The 19,016-nt window shown below is 38.9% G+C and overlaps 1 protein-coding gene across 1 annotated transcript in view; it reads left to right on the forward strand.

The window, feature by feature from the left end:
* The window catches only part of RFX3 (regulatory factor X3), a 122,168-nt gene that overhangs the window by 70,397 nt on the left and 32,755 nt on the right, over positions 1 to 19,016 (forward strand). Inside the window, exons 3-5 of the mRNA XM_053466186.1 lie at positions 4,479 to 4,600; positions 11,312 to 11,403; positions 14,027 to 14,285. Coding sequence (XP_053322161.1) covers positions 4,479 to 4,600; positions 11,312 to 11,403; positions 14,027 to 14,285 — 473 coding nt within the window. The remainder of the gene's footprint in view (positions 1 to 4,478; positions 4,601 to 11,311; positions 11,404 to 14,026; positions 14,286 to 19,016) is intronic.

The raw sequence follows: 19,016 nt of genomic DNA on the forward strand, positions 1-19,016 counted from the left end.
AGTACGAGTGTGTTATGTGCACCCATGATGTCATTCTGCCTTGATGTTATAGCTTCAGACTGTGTAGAACCGAACCATGACACCATGGCATCCTATAAGAGCCAGCAGCTGAAGGAATCTTCTCTGTTGGTTTCCCTACATCACAGTGTCTACCTTGTTGATCTTATTACCTATAGACCTCGATAACATAAGTGGAAAGAAAATCACTGTGCACTAATATCATTCAAAACTGAAAAGGGGCTGTGCATATATATGAATGTAAGTTGACTCTCTGTAATATATCAAGACCAGGGATAGCCAAAAGGTAGAACTCTGCCTATTGTGGAATTCTGACTCCAATGATTTTTGAAGACCGTAAGACTTATGTCGCGGGGCATCTGTGGGTTAGGGTGAAAAAAAGCATTTGCACTCTCTACTCCCCTACATGTAATGCTGTATGTTTTCTGCACATACTCTGTCTAGTCTTATCAACAGCATACACTAAATGTATATATTATATATGTTGCTTGTCATGTAAATCCACCAATATTGTTATTACTCTTCATTTCTATAGTACAATAGTGGTATAGTGAGACTTATTCCTTTGATTTTATCTGGCATGTCTACTATTACCCTTTCTTTTGAATTTTCTGGCTCTATATAAGTCAAGTGTGCAGAGATGGTATCTACACATTGTTAAAGGTCTGCTAATCGAAACATCTGATATCTCCTAGATGTCGTATCAGTAGTTGCCACTTGTAAAATTACAAATACGCTCACCGTAAAAACTAGCTTTAGTTGTTTGGCATAATCCATTCTAATCAGCAAATTGAACTTTACTGAAATGTAAGTAGGTATTTGCTCTCGGAACAGAAAAATTTCCCAATTCATGAAGAAAATGTGCAATGAATTAGATTTTATACAGGCTAAAATGTATAATTAAATAGGTAAATGTTTTTTTTTGTCTGCTTCTTAGAAACAGTGTTTGCTTCTATTTCTGCATTTGTAGTTTTCTAAATTATTATTACATCAAAACTATCCTAGTGTATTTAAAGTGGTTGGGTTCATGTTTTTCCATCTGAAGTAGAGCTCATTTGATTGATAAAAAAGAAAATTCCCCACTGCGCTTGAAAGAAAATTAAAGCCTTTTATTTAGCAGATTAAACCTAAAGACGTTGCTTCACTTGTAATGTAAACTGACAGTCAAACGTATATCTTAAAACAAACCTTTACAAACCACGGTGCCGAGGAGACTAAATTAGCTTAAAAGAAGAAAGACCAGCGAAATGAAATGCCTTGTTTTTTCTCTCTCTTGCAGAACATGTGTATAGATTTGTTTGATAACGTAATTGATTAGGTCAGACAATTAAGCCAATTTGTCTATGTAGATGTCGGTAAAATCCCCATTGCGAGTTCAAGTGTATTAAATAATCTTCAGATTGCTTTGCAAAGACTCATGCAAAACCTCCAGGAACATGCGTTTGTTGTAAATACACTTTGCTTCGCACTTGGTGGGGGGGGGGGAGTTCTAATCTTGTCGTCTTGAGCAGCTGGGCTTGTGCAGTCCTCTTTTCCTCCTTCTAGGGGTTAATTAGCCTTCCTTTAAACCGTGGCCTATTTAGCCGTGGATCTTGCATGATTCAGCCTGGGCTGGCGGTACAAAAGCGGAACCATTAACTGGCGGGTGTGTCCAACTGCTTAATTAGCCAGAATAAAAAGGCCCTTTGTCGTACAAGCATCTGTTGTTCGTGACACACCTGACAGCCACATTAGACAAGGATGACTGGATAGAATTTTTACCCACACTCCCTGCAGTCCAGAGCCCCTCATTTGCATCTGGGATGCATCAGTGACAGACTGCAAGTTTAGTCAGCTTATCACTGTAGATTAGTGTCTCTGATAAACAAACAGCAGAGAATAGACGGGAGCGTTAGGCGTTACTGCTTGTTCGGGATTTGGCTGCTTTTTGTTGTTATTGTCTTTTTTTTTGTTAGATAGTGTCAGCAGATCCCACTGCGTTTTAGAATAAGCTATACAGTCAATTAATAGATGAAACAAAGTTAAGCAGGGGTAGAAGGTATGGCGGGTCCTACCTGCAGGAGGTATGGCGGGTCCTAGCGGCAGAAGTTATGGCTCCCTCTAGAGGCAGAAGATGTGGCGGGTCCTAGGGGCAGAAGATGTAACGGGTCCTAGGGCAGAAGTTATGGCTCCCTCTAGAGGCAGAATATGTAGGTGGGTCCTAGGGGCAGAAGGTATGGTGGATCCTAGGGGCAGAAGGTATGGCGCATCCTAGGGGCAGAAAGTATGGCGCATCCTAGGGGCAGAAGGTATGGCACATCCTAGGGGCAGAAGGTATAGCGCATTCTAGGGGCAGAAGGTATGGCGGGTCCTAGCGGCAGAAGGTATGGCGCATCCTAGGGGCAGAAGGTATGGCACATCCTAGGGGCAGAAGGTATAGGGCATTCTAGGGGCAGAAGTTATGGCGGGTCCTAGCGGCAGAAGGTATGGTGAGGTCTAGAGGCAGGAGGTATGATGGGTCCTAGAGGCAGAAGTTATGGCTCCCTCTAGAGGCAGAAGATGTGGGCGGGTCCTAGGGACAGAAGATGTGGTGAGTCCTAGAGGCAGAAGGTATGGTGCGTCCTAGGGGCAGAAGATGTGGCGGGTCTTAGGGGCAGAAGATGTGATGGGTCCTAGAGGGAGAAGATGTGACGGGTCCTAGAGGGAGAAGATGTGACGGGTCCTAGGGACAGAAAGAAAACTGCCTTTTTGAATAAGTTCAGATTTACACTTAAATTAAAAAAGTGGCAGAAGGTTTTAACCCTGAACATGCAGTAGCATTTTAATTCATTCTGTGAGGTCAGACTGTCGAACAAATAAAAATATGCCTGGAGAATATTTAACCAAAGCTGGGTGACAGCAGTCACAAAGGAGCTTTATGAACCAAATATTTATTTAGTTGCAATCCGTTTACACGCCAGGATATCGAAAACTAGATAAGTTGTAGATATACAACATTAATCATTACAAGAATTCAACTACGTATGGTTAAGACCCAGTCTCTTGGCTGTAGATTTCCCTTGTCTGTATAATGACATAAAAAAACCAGCTGCAATCAGGCTGCTCTTACCACAAAAAGAATAATTCTAATATTAACGTGCATGCCTAGTGTCCTTTCAGTGCAGTCATCCTCTGAAGCCATATGAAACCCTATATATAATTGCAGTTCCCTTGAAAAGTTGCAGAAGGCCATGCGATGAACGCTAATGTCTAAAGTTACCTATATTTTTGTTTACAATCTCAAAGCTATTAACAGGTGTTCAAGGGTTTTTGTTTACTCTCTCGAACACATAAGCTATCCTCAATATAAGATGAGACCAAGGACCAAATATTTGAGTCTTTAAACTGCAGGAGAAAATGGGCCCTAGACTAGATGGGGCAAATGGTTGTTCAATGCCGTCGAACTCTGTTTTATTGTACTTTCCATGGCCTCCATTCTTATTTGCTGAGAGTCCAGAAGATCCTTGTCTGGGTGCCAAGTCTTGTCTTATTCAGTGACTGTTGGGTCCACTTGAGTTTGCATGTCTTCAACACAACTACCCAGACCTTTCACATATCAGAGATCTAATGCAGCTGTCGGGGTTATATTGTTTGTGATTTTTAAATTATACCATGTTGCTTTTGAATACAAGTTTTCTAGCCATATGTAGTGTTTTTCACCCCGGTTTGCCATTTACTGCGTCAGTTAGTTTCAGTGCAGGAAAATTCTACTTGGCAAAAAGCCATCAAATTAAAACTGCTGTGCCACCTACTTTGCTGAATGTTACAATTTTGGAAAGAAAAACACAGCATTAGAAAAATAATCCCTTCAACACATTTTTGACCTACATTATGAAAAAGCATGTCTGATTTCACTAATAATTTAAAAGTACATTCTTAATAGCAGATAATAATATGTTAAAGTACCATGGTGTTGTTGACTTTAACATGCTGATCACTGATTTCACCAAGAACTTCACAGGTTCTTATTCAAAATTAAAAGATATGGGTATGAAACCTCATAGGCATGCGTAAATTCTCTCTATCATTTCCCAATATATTGAAATCAGGAGCTGATCAAAATAGGGGCATCTGGATTTGTTCCCCTTTACTAGCCATAGAGCATCCCACTGAACCTACCTACACCTCTGAGCAGATATACTTCTCTGTAATCACACTTGTTCTGTAGCCATCCCTTATTTTATATCATGATTTCATAATTAAAAGAGGATAAGTCTAGACAAACATACCCTCCTCCAATGTTCTTTGGTAGATGAGTGAAGGTTTTTCCTATCTGAAACCTTTGGCCACCTTCAAGCTTCAGGCTTGTGGTCTACTTTTAGTCTATCAAAGTTCTTTCTTAACAGTGTAGTGATTACAGTGCTATTTTACGTGTTTGCTTCACAAAGCTTGTATTTTGCTGTGATCACAATAATAATTGAAGTCATTTTTTTTAATTACAGAAACTACAATGCAGACGTCCGAGACTGTGTCGGACACGGGTTCCACAGTGACTTTGCAGACGTCTGTAGCTGGTCAGGCAGCGGTTCCCACCCAGGTTGTACAGCAGGTACCAGTGCAACAAGTGAGTTCATATCCAACCTTTGTATGGGTTTTAGTGGTGAACCCCTAGTGGTCAGTTCAAAGCACTACATGCCAAGTGTCAGAATTGCAGCCTGTTTTTAAGCCTATTAAAACTGTCTGTATGTACCTGTGTTGATGATAACATATGCCAGTGCCAGAATGGTTTTTAGACATCCTGAAAGGGATACTGCATAGTATCTCTCCAGTCCAACCAAGTGTGTTACATACCCAAGATGCCTGTCAATCATTTTACCAAAGCAAGTATTGGTTTAGTACATGCTAAGTGAGCCAATCACAGCATACAATTGGTGTATGCACTTGGTTTGGAATCACGGCATCTAAGCAAAGATGAGTACCATAAAGGAGTAAGAGAAGAACAATCTGGATGTTTGAAAATAATAAATATCAATGTATGTCATTGCTTATGTATTGAATGTAGGTTAAAAGGCTTCCTTTACCTGTGATTACTGTACCATTTTGTTTTTTAACAGTTAATGTCCTTGTAAGTCTTTTTTCCCCCTCTGAGTTTATCTTGCAGTGCGCTAAGTGGCTTTGTAGTCCGCACACTGCCAGGGCCTGAGATATCATCATTTACAGTCCCTGGATCAAAGCTTTGTTTGTTCTGACCTTATTCCTTAATGTGATTGAATTCTGTTGCTCTAGCTCTATTTCCTTTGCTTTCCAGATCGGGTTGGCTGGTTTCATTAGACTGACCGTGGCACTGAGCAGTGATGTTTCTGTACTCCGTGTATTGGCAGGGTGCAGACAAACCATTGGATTCATACCTTGTTGGCAATGCTGGCAGCCATTGTTTCCTGTGTTTGCTTCATCCTGCCATCATGGTCATCTTGTGAATGCAAGGTTCTGCTAACTAGACTGTATCACTGTTCAGTCAGACATTCAAATCACGTGCATTCAGCCTGAATGGTGGCCAGAGATACATAGAAGCGCTGTCACATAAATCATTTTCTGTGCTGTCAGTATTGACAAAGAATGCTGCTTATCACTGCCCAGAAATCCAATAGTGTGGCATTTCCTAGTGTCTGGGAAGGGACTGATAGATGGGTATGAACTATAACAACACCTTGATTGCTCTAATCAATTTTAAGCCTTGTCACGGAGATCTTGTGTATTATTTTATTGGGGGGGTTTGCCTCGGGTGGCTCTTTTTGTGACCTTGCAAAGCTGAGCTGTCATGTGCTTTTTGGTAGCATTTATTTTTGCAGTTGTTATGCGCAGCTTGTTCTTGCGTGAGAACTCAACTGCCTTTCCTAGCAGTATCATGGTACAAAAATGAGGGTCATGTTATTAAACAAATGACATTATAAGTGGAATGGGACTCTTGGCTCATGCCATTTAAAATTCATGTCCGTGTAGTTGCTAAGTAAGTCCTCAGGTACAGTTTTTTTTCACTCCGTCTTGCCTTTTAACGCTGTCTGTAAATGGAATGTAAAGGACCTCAGTTAGAAAAAGGACAGATAAATCAGTGTCGCCTAATGGGATGCCCCTAAATTTGCAAAACTGTTTTCAGGGTTATTTAATTAGTCACCGTTGCCACAGGTAGTTCCAGACGATTGTAAACTGCTTCTCATAAATATAACGGAAGATGTGAAGAAGAATCGTTAAGTATCTGATTGTAAGACATTTGCAATATCAGTCTCGTCTTTTATACAGGGTCACTAAAATAACAGACCACAGAGAAGCAGTTGGTTACTGTCCCTTGTAGAAGACTCATAAATAAATTAACGCATTTGCTCGATTATAAGACGACCCTGATTATAAGACGACCCCCCAAAATCTGAATATTAACTTAGGAAAAAAAGAAAAAGCCTGAATATAAGACGACCCCAAAGGAAAAAAGTTTTACCAGTAAATGTTAATTCATGTAAACTATTTTTTTTAATAAAAGCTATGATTGAGAAAAATATTTTTTTTGTTTTTATTTCTTGTATTTTCCAACCTGTCCCCCAGTTACGCACATCTGCCCCCAGGCTTGCCACACCAATATGGCACTGTGGCTAGCAGCAGGTGTGGCTAGCAGCGGGGGTTTGTATGCGTCCGTCGCGTATACTTTCCCCGGCTGTCAGAGATCAGAGCTCTGATCTCTGACAGTCGGGGAAGGTCTACGCGACGGACGCAGACAACCCCCGCTGCTAGCCACACCTCCTTCCGGCTGCAGCGCACGTTGTCTACGCGGATCGCGTAGACGTCAACCCGCTGCCCCGGCAACACAGCAGGAAGCACCGGTAAGTGTGTGTATGATGGGGGTGTGTGTGGTGAGACAGGAGGATCCAGGTCCCCTGCAGCGGTGCGGGGGATCTGGATCTTAGTCTCCTAATCAGACCTCTATTTGAGGTCTGATTAGAAGACGACCCCGATTAGAAGACGAGGGGTATTTTTCAGAGCATTTGCTCTGAAAAAAACCTCGTCTTATAATCGAGCAAATACGGTACATTGTTTGCCTTATCCATTTCTAAATGGATAGGACAACAGCTAAGAAAGAGAGAAGAGATGGAAGGTTGTGATTATTGTTCATATTTAAAGGAAAGTATTGTGACTAGTGGTGTATATCAGGGGTTAGTACTTGGACCCATTCTTTTTAGTATTTCAAAAAAGTCTCAAGGTATTGCTTTCTGCCACAAGTAGTAATGGCCCGAATTTAAGTTGAACACTTATACTAACACGTAGAAAGGACCAGCAAAGCCTTACAGCCATTCATTGCTTCTATCATTCAGTGACCTTTTGGGACATTTCAGCTATTTTTCCACATCAATCTATATGCTTGATGATCAGCATTCCGTAAGGACTCGTTACAAATATGGAGATGTCTATTATGCCAGTCAAGTGAATATCTTTAATAGGAATGCGCTTCACTAGTTCTGTTTCTATTGCTAAGCAGGTAATAATTGAATAGTATGAAAACTCATTTGTATTAGATGGGGACATTTTATTTTGTAAAATAGACAGTGACCAAGTCATACGATAATACATTTAGGACATTTAATCCCATAGAAAATCTGTGGAGGGAGCTGAAGGTTCGGGTTGCAAAACGTCAGCCTCAAAACCTCAATGACTTGGAGAGGATCTGCAAAGAGGAGTGGGACAAAATCCCTCCTGAGATGTGCGCCAACCTGGTGGCCAACTACAAGAAACGTCTGACCTCTGTGATTGCCAACAAGGGTTCTGCCACCAAGTACTAAGTCATGCTTTGCAAGGGGTCAAATACTTATTTCACAGAGTAAAATGCAAATCAATTTATAACTTATTTGAAATGCATTATTCTGGAAATTTTTGTTATTCTGTCTCTCACGCTTCAAATAAACCCACCATTAAAATTATAGACTGATCATGTCTTTGTCAGTGGGCAAACGTAGAAAAACAGCGGGGGATAAAATAATTTTTCCTTCACTGTAATTGGCTCCATAATTACCAGGCGGAGCTAAGTTATGCTAATTATGTGGGGTGTGTGGAGTGGGTGGATTTTTTTAAGGCAATGGGAGTGGCCATTTTTTTTTAAAAAAAACAATTGATACTGCAAAGTGTTCCTGGAAATTTTTATCAAATTTTGGCAACTATGCATTAGGGCTCTTTTCTCCAATAGTAACATAAATGATATGATCTTAGACTTCCCAGAAGGTGCCGAACAAATCTCTTTCCCTTGATTTCTAGATTGTATCCACCTGTCCATGATAAAACCTCTATCCTACACATACTCGCTCGATTTCCTGCTTAATAATGTAATTTGCTCGCCAAACAATTGATTATTTATCTCAGATCATTTTCCCCATGGGACATCCTGTCATATTAGGTGTACTTTATGTGCATAATTACTAATAATTTTGCCTCCCACACTTGAGCACCCAAGGAAGCATGATTTTTAGTTTGTCTTGCAGATTTCATTTTTTCCCCCCTTCTCTTTAAATGTTTGAATATGCTACAACTAGTGGTTCCTCACTGCAGGTATAATTATGCAGCATAACCTACTAGCGAACAATGATACATAAAAAAAAAATATATAACGAAGTTGAACAATATAATTAGCATGCTTGGGTTTTAGAACTCCTGCACAATGCCCGTGGAATGCTCCAGAAATCTAACAAAACAAAAAAACATGTCAAACTGGATTAGTACACAATTTTTAGCTAAGATCACAATCATGGTAAGCATTCTGAGAATTGACCTTTTCCACGAAATAAATTTATATCAAGGAACAATGGAAGTTATGCGACAAGTTTCTGACAATATACGGATACAATTTCAAACGGAGCCGTGCCAGATTAAGACCCCTAGGGCCTAACATGTAATCCACCACTGGAATAGAGGCCTATGTAGATCAGTACACATCTATATCATCTGCATACTGCTGTTATTTGGTAATTTTGGAGCCTGTTTCTAATTTTTAAGCAAAATAAGGCTATACCCATAGACATACGACTTCAGTATAAATGATCACAAAACGTAGTAGCCAGTATTAATGTTTTAATAACTATGGCTGTGTTGCTCCTGAATTTGTCAAGACTTTGCTCTGATGATATTCCATTGGAACTTCAATAAATTGCGGTAGACGTGGAAAAGGGATCCTTAAGGTTCATTGCCGTTGTGTCAGTAACGCTGTGGTATTAAATATGGTTTAATGCAGTCAAAAGGCATCTGATGCACCTTAGTGTAGAGGACTGCATTGGGAGGCGGGCCCCGCCAAAAAACTTGCGGGCGCGGGCGATCTTGCTAGGGCTGCGGGCGGGAGCGGGCAGTCAGGCACTGTACCTGCGGGTCCCGGTAATCCTGCGCAGTCCCGCAAGGATGCCTTCTCGCTGCTCCATTACAGTGTCTCCTATCTTGCTCCGCCCAGGAACAAGGCAGAGTCACGTGATGTGACGTCACTTCCTGTTCCTGGGCGGAGCAAGAGAAGAGACGCTGTGGGGGAACAACTCGAGGGCAGCCTTGCGGGACTGCGCGGGAAATCCGGTAAGGAGGCGGGCATGTTTGGGCACAACTATGGCGGGAGCAGGCGGGATTGGCCACAAATTGCGGGAGCGGGATTCAAAACAGCGGGAGCGGGATTAAAAAAGCAGTCCCACGCAGGGCTTCTCCTTGTATGGCACATCATGGTTGTCCAATGGAGTTTTTTGGGGCTGACACCCTGCTTTGTGTTTGGATTTGTTTAATTTACATTAAATCGCTAAACATTATGCGTCACTAAGTACCAAGTATCATAGAAACCTGTTGAGGCCCTTGAGAACAGGAACTAGAAATTATTAGTTCTGCACGCGAGAACATGGATTAAGAGGCCACCCACAGCCTTTTGTAATGATTTGGTCCAGCAGCTAATGTAAGACTACAAGATTTATTGTAATTCAGTAACCCCTTGCTTGATGAGGATAATGGGAATCATAGTCCACCCCTAGGGTCTTTACCAGTTAAAAGTCCTGGGGACAAGGTGGAACATTTTATTTTATACATTATTATAAAAATGAATTCTCAGACCGAGGCAGATAAATTAACCTATATTGAGAACATTATAATGAGCGCATTTTAATAAGCTCGAGGAGTGTAAGATGCCTCAGAAAGGTGTAGCATACCCTCCTGTCTTTAGAGACTGCCAAGCAGGGATATATCAGGGATATATGTGGGATATATGTACATTTAAATGGATCTGCTAGCATTGAGTTACTTACTACTTACTAAGGCTTCAACTGAAGGTGAGAAATTAATCTGAAGAATTTAGTTACCCAAAACTTCTCTGCTTCCAATGTGATGTTACCTTCCCCTCAACTAAATCCCTTGTATCTGTTTAAAATGTTAAAAGCATTTGGGTACTTTTATGTACAAGTTAAGAGTCTGAAACTACAAAAGAAAACCTAAAATTACCTGGAACCTTGTCTGTTGAGTTGTGTAAAGGGTAAAAAAAACCAAAAAACTATTGTTAAAACTATTGTTAATCCAAATGTACAAGCATATCCCAGTAACTGTTTAGAGAGACAACTAGTCGGGATTACACATATGGCTATGGGATCTAGAATAACAACATCATCAAAAAAATATTTGAAAAAATAATTTTAAATGATTTAGAAAATTTAGAGGGAAACTATTGATATAAAAAAATATTTTATTACTTTTTTTTTTTTTTTTTAATTCTTCACATTTTAGGACTCATACTGATATTCTAATTCCTTTTGAAACCCCCTTGTTTCCTCACAGTAAGATCTATAAAGATAAAGGATTCACATCTTTCATAGCATGCTAACAGATGTTAGCTTGAATTAACAAAGTAACAAGAATGAATCATACCGCATCTAGAGGACCGCAAAGGGTAGAAATCCATTTAGGAAAAATGTAACCACTTACTGCGGGTTAATAGAAATAGAAAATGACCTTGAGAAAGGTTAACTTAAATGGATGTGCATTTTCTTAAACTTCAGTCCCTTCTTTACACCACATGGATGCTTTGGATGTTATAAATACACAGTGATTCACGTAGAGGATTGTATTCACTAAGCAAAGAGTTTGCAGGCCAGTTTATCGTTTCATCCAGCTTTGCTATGTGTTAAAAAAGACCTACCCCGTAAAAAAGAAGCTTTCTACTGTAAGAAGAAGCTTACTGGGCCGAGTGCTTCATAATGCATAGTGTAGTCAGGATGTTTAACTCCAATGCAAACTCCTGAGTTAATGAGTACACACCATAGACATAACAACACACTTGTTTTTGGTTCAGCAGGTACAGACAGTCCAACAAGTGCAGCATGTGTACCCAGCACAAGTCCAATACGTTGAAGGAAGTGATACCGTCTACACAAATGGAGCAATGTAAGTTTACGGCATGATTGCAGGTATACTGATTTACTAACCTGGGGTAGAAAATAAAATGTAAAGAAAATGTTACCAGCTTTACTTCGTAATCACGTAGCTTAGCAGAACCTGCATCGTTGCACAATAGTGATTTGATTGGCTGGTTAGACACTCACAGCAGAACAGACATTGATCATTGTAAATCTAATAAATTATTGGAATAATCCTTGATTGCTTTCCAGTCCGTTTCGTACTTTTTGTTCTTTGACCATCAAGAGAGGAGGAATGGGTGTGTATAAGGCCACTAAACTTGGTGGTGTTCAGTGTGGGGGAGCCATCTATATCTAATACCCACATTATGCATACTATATATATTATATTTAGTGCTCATCCAAGGTTTCAAGGTGTGAGTTTTCCTCAAGGCAAAAAACCTGACAAAGGCTATTCTTTGTGGGAGGGGGGTTAACTCTTACTGCCTCTTCTTTCTTGTGCTCAGATCTGGCTTGTATTGGATCTGATGCCAAGAGGCAAAGAGGAAATCGGAGATGAAACACAGAGGGAGAAGTTATGGTCTAGGGATCTCCTGGTACAGGAAATTAGCTAATGATAGCTTGAATTTCTATGAGTGGAATCTCAGTGTTCCCCTTTTTACCTATGTCTTAGGTTAAAAGGGGGCACTGCGTATTGCATATTCAGTCTTGCCTTCGGTGGTGGCTGAATGCTGGTTCTCTGAACATTTTTTAACATCCCAATAATATTTTTCTAAAAATAACTGCTTTTAGGTACACTTTCCCTTTAAATCTAGCAGATAATTCAGGTGAATTACTAATGAACAAGAAAGAGGTCAAGTGGAAATCCTACACAAGGATCATGTAAAGCTTCACTGCACACACTGCTTTGATGCGTTAGTGATCCATGTAGAAGGGTCATGTCTTCTGCAATTACAATTTATAGATTCAGGGATAGAGAGAGATTGTATCAAAACACAGAGATTAATCAATCCATTCTCCATAGTATACAACATAATATGTCAGGAGCTTAGGTCTGTCTTCTTTTGTATCACACCTCAAAGCTCTTCTCTTAATTGTGACTGGAGTTATGGAAATTAACAGAGGATGTCAGCTGTAATGTAATAATAAAGCAGAAGGGAATGCAGTTATGGCTTTCAATTATGATTCAAACGAGTATTTAATTATGGTTCGGGGACTTTTATTCTCGGATCTCTAGCACAATGAAGCTTCTTTTAATGTCAAATTTCATCATAAAACATTGCAGAGTGCCACATTAAAATGTAATCTGGATCAATTAGGATAGCTGAGAGTCAAACAATCTTCATTGTAGGCCAGAGCTGACTCAAACTCATAATCTTTGGGCTTTTTTCACCAAATGTTCTATTGCGGTGTTAAAGATGTAACAGTGTTCTAGGTATGTCTACTCCAGAAAACCAGCAAAACCATTTAGCAAGGCATTGTTGAGAAGCATGATTATATTTTTATTAAGGCTGGCCTGGCTTATCAAAAAGGGATGGGTGGGAGCCAAGCTGATGCCCTTTGTCCTCCTGGAACTTTGGCCCCTTCTAATTCCCGTATGGACCTGTGTGAGGACTTCCTGCATGCTGTAAGAGAGTCTTAAATGCCTTGAGCATGGTTCAACAATATGAACTAATATCTTGTAAGCTTCCAAAACGTTTGTCTCAGACATTTTATTTTACTGATTTGCTATAGTATCAATAACATACAGTGCAAAGAATACATAAAACACTCTACTGTATAAAAATGGAACTATATATATATTTATATATATATAATTAAGTATAAAAAATAAAAGGAAATTAAAAACAAATGTGTAAGGAGATGAAAAATAATTCTTCAATTTAGTTAGCCGGACAGAACTTTTGTATAGGTGAGCAAGTCTACAAATACAATTTTCATGACGTAAATTTGGCACCTTGTGTAAAAGAACACTTATCAGATCAGGTGCTTGCTTTTGTGACAGTCTGTGCAGATTTAAACTGGTGTCTAAATGATGTCTGACAAAATAATGGAAACTTTGTCGCTCTTTATTGAAGTATTACATAAGTTGAGTATTTTAATTAACAATAAGTTAATGAACGGGTACAATGAACATGATTCAGGGGTGGAAGAAAAAATGCAGGAACATGATGTAACTAAATTGCCCAACAGAATGAATTCATTTACAGTCTTTCCCCTGTTTATTAGTACATAAGAGCATTCATATACTATTATACTAACCTTAGAAATAGCACTGTTGTATTATGTTCATCATTATTATTATTATTATTATTATCTTAAAGCGCCAATAATTTTACGCAGGGCTTCTACAATACATGTATTCAATGGGTATTACATAACTAGAATTGACAGACAGACAAACCAATACATTAGGTAGAGAGAGCCCTGCTCGCAAGCTTACAATCTTAATAAACCTCATTTATTAAAGGGGTCATGCCCCATAAAATCAAGTGTTTTGATTTTCAGCAACTTCTGAACCCTTCATTGCATCTTTTGATTCAATCAAATGAGACATTTATATTACATAAAAAACTCACAATTTTATACTGTGTTTTGATGCCCAGATAACAATCTCTGAATTGTTGACATTTTTTTTTATTTCTTTCAAGTCGGACAACAACATACCCTTATACAGAAGCCCAGATGTACAGCCAAAACACTGGAGGAAGTTACTTTGATACCCAGGGTGGATCTGCACAGGTTACTACAGTGGTCTCATCCCACAGCATGGTCGGTACAGGGACAATTCAGATGGGCGTCACTGGAGGACAAATCATCAGCAGTACTGGTGGAACCTACCTGATTGGTAACTCCATGGAAAACTCAGGCCACTCTGTGAGTCACACAACCAGAGCCTCTCCAGCAACAGTAAGTATATGATTGGACAGGAATTTCCAAAATGTACAGTTAATGTACAGTGCTAGTTATATCAGTCATCAGGAAAACAACCAGATGTTCCAGATATTGAGCAATTTTAACTAAGTCGTGCTCTTGTCATTTTGCTCTTTATCTACTTATCTATCTAACGGTGCATCCAATCATCCTTATGTTCTATATTATATTACAACAGGGTTTTGTAAAAGAAGTACATTGGTTTATACTTTTTAAAAGAATTGTCAAGGGGACCTGATGCTATAAGGGTTACCTGTTTATTATTTTGTGAAAGGTTGGTATTGGGGATGGGTGGTACTTGTGGTACTTGGTAAAAACTAAAGACTTTAGATCTGAAGCTTGGCTAGATTTCAAGACCCATATATTGTCTTCCAAGAATGGTTCTTGCCTTGCCTGTTAATGGCTCTAGGGCTGTACCGGTATGTTCATACTTGCAGGTATGTTTAATTTGTAGCATAACAGGTACAACATATGCAGTGTGGTCCAAATCGGTAGTGTGAGAGCACCTTCATATAATATATCACGTATGTGACTTAATGTGGGCAGAATGTGGCAGTTACAGTCGTGTTAATAGCGTCCATGATTCAAAACCTGGCAGAGGTTTTTTAAATCTGTATAGTTGGACATTTATGACGGAAACTGCGGTATTCATGCTTTGAGGAAAACACATTAGCCGACATGTTTCAATAACAAAAGAATAAAGTATGTTTTGTGATGAATGTGGAATTGTTCTAGAAAAACATGACCTTCAGCTGAGTAGTCTTTTTTTTTTTTTTTTTTACATTCCCCACCATGCCTGACCATATTCACGTTATATATGTAAACACTGCTCTATAGATGTGCCCTCGCTGCGTTTTAACCTTTTTGATCTTTGAAGTAGCAGCAACACATAGCTAAAGAAAGCCCTCTCAATGTTCTCTCTGGCAGCTTAGGAGTTAATTCTCTACTCTTATGCGTTGTGTAGTTATAATTTGGATTTAGTGTTCTAACTAGTCTAGATATAATTGTGTAGATTGCAAGAAAAACCCATTATCTGTCCATGAATTAAAACAATTACACAATTCTGTCTTCCGCATGCATTCTTGATTGCTTTCTTTTATGGCACGTTTTATTCATATGCAGAAGCAAGAGTTCACCTTTTAAGACACTTAATTTAATTGGTGTATTTGCGTACTTTTTAAAATTATAGAGAATTCCCCAAATGAACTGGTTCTCTTACATGATGATCATTCTGTGATGCTGAATTTCGTTTCTGCTTTTTCTTCTGATGTCTATACATAAAAAAAGGTTAAATAAAGGATTATTAGATATAAAAGGTCACATTCCAAATTGATAATGAAATGAATCATGTTGTTGGTATAATGAAAAAGAATCTTTATAGGTGAATGCATGTCTGAATAAATATTCATTCTTATTACACTGCAACCTAATTACACCCAGGGTTAGTTCAAAATGTTCCAGCGTATATATTATTTTTTTGTTCATGTTATTATCTTCATAGTCTTAGATTAGGTCTCAAACTCTTCTGCTGGAAAGTCTTTAAAGTTAGAGAAAATCTAAAATAACACTGCACAAATTTTGCAATAAAAAGACATCTGGAGTGGCGCTTTTCATCTAAATTCCATATCATGCAGAGAACCCAATTAGACAGGGTGTTCTGGCTCTGGATTAACTATACTGTGCAGAGACTATACTCCAACTGGGTAAACATCCTTAAACTTTGCACTAATTGTAGTTTAGATTTACTTGGGTGAGGAACAAAGACTATCAAAAATATTGGGGCAATCGGTGTAAATATTTTTAAAAAGTTTTGACTCACCAGTCCACATAATATTATCCCAAAAATCCTTGGGGGTACTCAAGATGTTTTTCGGCAAATGTGAGAAGAGCCATTGTGTTCTTTTTGCTAGCATTGGGGGTTTTTTTGGATGCCATTTTTGCACAGTCTTTCATATTGTGGAAACCAAAACTGAGGCAAGTAAGACATGCAGTTCTTTACATATTAGTCTGGGTTCTTTTGTGGTGCGCTTTTGGAGGAATTTTGTTAGGCCGGCCACTCCTGGGAAGGTTCACCACTGTTCCAAGTTTTCTCCATTTGTAGATAACGCCTCTCTCCTTGAGTTTTGCTGGAGTCCCAGAGCCTTAGAAATGGCTTTGTAACCTTTCCAGACTGATATGTCAATGACTTTGTTTCTCATCTGTCATTGAATTTCTTTAGAATGCGGCATCACGTGCTGCTTTTTGAAACCTTTTAGCCTGCTTCGCAAGACAGGTTCTACAGTTATGCAGAGGTCCCACCACACTTATAACCAAGGTAACAACCAGTTACAGGACAAAACTGGCAGGTGTGTTATATCTCATTTAGTGTAAAGGTCCACAAAGTAGTTTTTAATTGATCTTGTAAAATATTGCTGGGGTAGCATGAGGCCAGTGTGCCAGTGATCTCTAAAAAGGATCACTCTGCCCCTTCAGGGGTATATTGCTGACGGGGCCCTGTCACAGAGCATTTTATAGTTATAGTAATCACTGAGATGCTTTATAAGTAATATAAGAGCCGATCGCAGCATTATAACTGTTGCTGCAATCACACGATAAATCATAGGATCCAAGTAGCCAAGATGAATAAGGTTATGGGTAGTGTATCTCCTGTTCTTCTTGTAGACTGAGTGCTTAAATACCGTAATCCAGTTTCCAAATTTGGCATAGTTGTCACTTTACAAGTAGTCATGAGAAACTAACATAACTTGCTACCTTTACTATTCCAAAATTAAAATACTATATATATATATATATATATATATATATATATATATATATATATATATATATATATATATATATATATATATATATATATAAGATCTAGAGCAGTAAATCCTATCTATTGACAACCCAATTAGAGATGGCTGTGAAAGATTCATCAGCCAAATGAGGAAAATATTATAGAACCTTAAAAGGTAGTGATTGACAGGACCCTTCTAATTTTTACATGTCTGAGGATCACCTTCCAGTGAAGAAGTGATTATTTCTGCCAGGCTAAAAATAACATCAACCCTTCATAGCGGCGTTCCAATGTCAGCCTTTTAGTGTCAAGCTGCTAAGCATTGCAAAGCCTTGTCAGCTCTTAAAAAATGCTCTCAAACACTGTCCTATTTCCTCTCCCTTTCACTCTCAATGAGTTACCTGTCTGAAAACCTATTACTTTAGCCCAATCTCCTCTCCTCCTCTGTACCTTCTTCTGTCAAAACAGAAGTAGTGTAAGCTGAGAAGAGGTGACTCATAAATGTCTCGCAGACTCTCGTCAGCGATGTCATCTCCCCCCCCACTTAAATTCAGAGGGGCACACTAAGTATTGAGCTTGTCAATTGCTTTGATGTCGCTTAGATAAATATTATATATATATTGGGAACTAAAGGAAGGTGAAAAGACCCGACACCTTCTTTCTTGTAGTACGTGAGTTCTGCTCCACCAGACATACACGTGGAAATTAATAAGACAAAAATACGTTTTTTCAGTCCTCTCTATATAAATATATTTATTGTACCTTGCTGAAAAAGATATCAGGACTTTATACAACTACAGAGTATTGCTAGAGCAGCAATACTGTAGAGCTAGGACAAAGAAGGCCACCTTACAGGGTCATCGATCTTACGTTTCATTATAGAGCTGCATGTTATCAACAAAAAAAATCTGAGAGGCGATGGGGAAATATTTTGCCCATAGTGGCATTTTTTTGGGATTAAGCATGTATTTTAAACTTGTAATACATTAACTAGAAATGTCTTCAGCGTATATATTGAATTGTATTTCTTTGAGGTTTAGTTATGCCGAAACAGATGCGCACACCTCGTCCTACCTGTTTAAGGAGGAGCAGAGATTTATGGCGTCGTTATTCTTTATGGCACAATTTATATCGGTGTTTGTTTTATTTCTATAAAGAGCTCTTTTAAATATCAGTGGTGCTACTGACCGCTTGAATTCTGATGCAGTTGGGGAGCTACATGCACAAAATCTTATGTGTATTGAATTCAGGGTTTTTCAAAGTTAAGTTTGTATTAATAAAGATAGTTTAAACATGAGAGTAGCTAAATGATAATTGTTACAAATGTTATTAATATGTATTATCGAATTAAGCTCATTACTTGTAAGACGGTTCATGAAAAGCGGATATTATCTGCAATTCTCACAGTTTTCCACCTGTTAAGCTAAAGCGATAGATATGTATTAATAATATAACACATCAGACACTACTGGAACAGCATTCCGCTAGCCACTTTTTTCACTTCTTCTGCTGGTGTTGTGTCTTTCGAATCTAAAAGTGCAAGGCATATTGCAGTGAATATTAATTGCTTGCTCAAGGTGAATGCATTCATTTTAGACTATCTAAAAGTTTGGATGGAATAGGGGATATTACATGAAATGCTCTTGTCTCATAACTGATAATAGATGTCGCACATTGGCATGGTATACGGGTTCTTCAATATTTGAATACATTTTGTCTTTAGGATTAGCAGTAGTTTGTATTGTGTAGGTATGGCAGGGCCAGGGCGACAGGGTGTTAGAACTCTTTGTGCTCTCAGTTTATCTGGAACACAGGTGCTATAAACGCAGCCGCTAATTGAATAATGTATCCGTTTTATCTGCCTTTGTTCAGGCGGGGGGAAATGTTAATAGCATTTACACTGCATCATAGTTGTGTAAGTCCTA

Source organism: Spea bombifrons, chromosome 1 (genome assembly GCF_027358695.1).
Source record: "Spea bombifrons isolate aSpeBom1 chromosome 1, aSpeBom1.2.pri, whole genome shotgun sequence".
Classification (NCBI taxonomy): domain Eukaryota; kingdom Metazoa; phylum Chordata; class Amphibia; order Anura; family Pelobatidae; genus Spea; species Spea bombifrons.